This window comes from Pygoscelis adeliae, unplaced genomic scaffold (genome assembly GCF_000699105.1).
Source record: "Pygoscelis adeliae isolate BGI_AS28 unplaced genomic scaffold, ASM69910v1 Scaffold512, whole genome shotgun sequence".
NCBI lineage: Eukaryota > Metazoa > Chordata > Aves > Sphenisciformes > Spheniscidae > Pygoscelis > Pygoscelis adeliae.
Genome location: NW_008824241.1, coordinates 52,882 through 56,207, shown reverse-complemented (window position 1 = coordinate 56,207; position 3,326 = coordinate 52,882). Strand labels below are relative to the sequence as shown.

The 3,326-nt window shown below is 52.3% G+C and overlaps 1 protein-coding gene across 2 annotated transcripts; it reads left to right on the top strand.

The window, feature by feature from the left end:
• Positions 1–298: 298 nt before the first annotated feature.
• LOC103926265 lies at positions 299–2,663 on the top strand. 2 transcript variants are annotated; one of them, XR_664068.1, is made up of 3 exons: positions 299–579; positions 1,309–1,378; positions 2,226–2,663. XR_664068.1 is itself a non-coding variant. In XM_009335115.1 (3 exons), exons 1-3 carry the CDS (start codon positions 391–393, stop codon positions 2,566–2,568), a joined length of 603 nt encoding a protein of 200 aa, XP_009333390.1. In that variant the 5' UTR covers positions 299–390; the 3' UTR covers positions 2,569–2,663. The 2 variants fall into 2 exon arrangements, 1 of the variants encoding a protein (XP_009333390.1); XM_009335115.1 differs by having other exon boundaries at positions 2,225–2,663.
• The last annotated feature ends 663 nt before the right edge of the window (positions 2,664–3,326 follow it).

Below are 3,326 nucleotides of genomic sequence, written 5' to 3'. Positions count from 1 at the left end.
GAGTGGGGAGCAGACAGGGCCGAGGGGTGAAGGGGACCCCTAAGCAGGGCCTAAGGGGGGGCCTGGAGCAGTGGGGAGGCTCCAGGTAGGCCCAAGGGGTGAGGGGGGCCTTAAAGCAGGGCCTGGGGAGGGCTCCCAGGCAGGGCCTGGTGTAGTGGTGGGGTCCCCAGGGGGGAGGGGGGCTCTAAGTAGGGCTGGGGAGGGGAATGAGGGTCCCAGGCGGAGCCTAGGGGAGCGGGCCCTGGGCAGGGCCTAAGAGGAGGGAGGGGTCCCTGTGCAGGGCCTTGGGGGGGGGGATGTCCCCACACAGGCCCCACCGTTGGGGGGGGTGCCCTCCCGGGCCCATAGGTGAGGTGGGGGTCGCCCCGCATGGCCCAGGGGTGATGCGGGATGCCCCAGCCCCCAGCAGGACCCAGCCCAGCTGCCTGTCCTGTCCGGCAAGAGCCTTCCCAGGGCCTGGGACAGCACTGGGGAAACTGGTGGGCGAGGGAGCCCCCGGCTCTCTCCCTGCTTCCTCCTGTATTGCACCCAGCGAAAGAGGCCGCCTCCGAGTTCATGCATAAAAGATCAATGGAAATGGTTGGTAACCTCCAAATATTGTTAAGCTTAATTAAGCCTTAAGGACTGTGTGAAGCGTCAGCAGGCAGAGCCGCTCGTTAGCGCAGTGACTGTGCTAGCAGTCAGTGACGGCAGCCTGAGCTCCGGGTTATGTTGGTTCTTCTAAACCGTGTCCTTGTGGTTGTTTTTACAAGCCCCGAGTCCTTCCCGGGGCCCTCCACAGGACCCCATTTTCTGCCTCCCTGCCGCAGGGAGCCCTTAGAGACACTTTTTTCGGGGGGCAACGTCCTGCCATGGGACCCATTGGCTTCAGCGTGGTCTCCCCCAACACACATGGGGCACGTAAAGAACAGGTTCCTTTCCGAACTGAGTGTGGTCTCCCCTTCTTGCTCTAAGTGTAGCCAAAACATTGCCAAGAAGCTGAAGATGCAGTCAGGCATGTGCATTTCTCAGGTTGGCTCTGCCCCCCTGTTCCCCTTCACCCAGCAACAGCACAGGAGAGACCTCAGTAGATTTATGGAAATAAAAGATCTGATTTAAGCACTCTCTTTCCTTGTGTTTAGGGCTGCCTTTGCAAGAGCGGGCAGACCCCGCTCGTAATACCAGCCCTGTTCAACAAAGCTCTGGCATCTACCTCGGCTTAAAAACATCGTGGGGTTAAAGGAGGAGAGTGAGGTTTCTCGTGATAATCTTTAATGTATTTGGGATGAGTTATGGGGCCTAAATACTCTCATAAAAAATCTGTTGCAGGTGTCGCCTGCTGAAGATCGATCCGCTGGCAGAAGGTGCAGTCGGAGGTCTGGAGCTGGGCGTAGAGAAGGTATGATGCGATCTAGTAGTTCTATGTGTAAAGTCTTGCTTGTTTAAAAACATAATGTGTATGGATGGCAACGAAAGGACCGCAATAAAGATACCCCCTTAAAGCGTAAAAATTCCCCCTTTTTTTGTGATTTTGTTGAACTTTCTGGCTGCGCTTTGGCCAGAGTTTGAGGGCACAACTCTCTCTTTCAAGCTCATTTTCAGGCATCTCAATCAACAATATCATTGTTCTCTTCCCTATTTAAGTGAACTTCTCATGAATAATGTACCGGCTGCCTGATGAATATGCACGTTGGCTGGTGTGCCTGGGAGGACTTCATCAATAATTCATGCCTAAAAAATGTTCTTCACCTTGCAAGTGTACAGGAACTGTAAAAAAAAATATATATATATATTTACCCTTTAAAGTGGGAGAGAAGATGGCTTGAAATCTGCCCATGGAAACGTGGAGTGAGGTGGGTTGTCATTAAGTGTGGTGAAAGTGAGCGAAGGGGAGAGCACCTCCGGGAAGGGGAAGGTGATTTCTGAGGGACTGAGCCCAGATGTCTTCACAAACCCAACCCCGCGAAGCCCCGCAGCTTGCTGGAACTGCTCAGGGTTAAGCCTGTTCAGCAGCTCCTGGCTTCAAACCCTGATTTATTCAAACAAACGTGCCTTTTTCCACTCCCCTGTTACCATTAGACAGAAAACTTCCTTGCAAAGGAAGACTGGGAACACTCTGTGAGGCGTGAAAGGCAAGGAGGAAGCATTTCCATTCGGTGGAGCCGGGCTCTTCAGAAGGCACCTGCCTTCACATCCCTTGGGATTGTTTTTATTTGTATTTTTATCGCCGATTACCTCCTTTAAGGGCCTCCTGGGACTCCAAGAGGGGGGAAAAAAAAAAAACCTCCAGTAAACGTCAAAAGCTCTGAAAAATCGCCTCATGAGTCGTCTTGCGCCGTGCGGCCCCGAAATGGAAACCTGGAAAAGTCGAGGCAGTTTCTGGATGCCTGGCTGCGTGCCAGCGGACTTTGCTTCCCACGCCGGGCGCTTCTGAAAGGCAAAGGGAGACGGTCTGCAAAGAGCCTGGCGCGCCATCAACACGCGGAACGGATAAAAGCGTCAATGGCCGAGTCTGTGTTTTTGGGTGAGCGAAGGGCCCACGCTGAAAGTCCTTATTTACACAACACGGGATTATTTAACCCTGATTAGAAGCGGAGCTGGCTGGGATAATACCTGTTGTTTGCTACTTAAAGTAGCAAAAATTAAATAGTAGCAAAAATAAAGTGGCAGTAAAAATTCAGCTGATACCGGTGGCCTTACGAGCAGATGCGTGTTTGTGAAACTTTACTCGTGTGAGTAATCAGAAGTGAGAGGTACTTTGAGGCAGAGAGCACCCTATGGGTGTTGGGCTGTAATTAATTACATAGTGATAACGAATAAGCAGTTGTTAATTACTGGATGATATCTTCCACCCAGGGAAAATGCTCTCCTTCCTTCTCCCACCACTGAAATCGGGGGGGGGGTCCGTGCTTGGCTTTGCCAGGACCCGATTTCACCCAACGCCACAAAGTGGCCTGAAAAATCCCGAGGGTGTTTTACAGCCTGTTTCCAGCTTTAAGGGGAAAAGCGAGGCAGAGGCCAGATCTATCGCAGCACCGACAAACTTGCGTTAAACCCCCCTGCAGTCTTTAGAAAACATGTGCTTAAGCTCAGGTTCAAGGAAGTTTGTGAGCAACCGGAGTCGCTTTGCAGCACGGGAGCCAAAATAAAGTCCTGGCTCGCTTTTCCTGTACTTTCAGCCATTTAAATTCTCAGAACAGCTGGAATTAGCTGGTTTGTGGCATCTGTGTTCCTTGCAGGGCTGGAAACCTTTCCGTAGCAAATCAGATGTGCCAGAAACCGCAGGGTCAGGTGCAAACCCTCCTCTGCTGCGTGTGATTAGAGCAGCCAAGTCGGCGAAAGAAGCG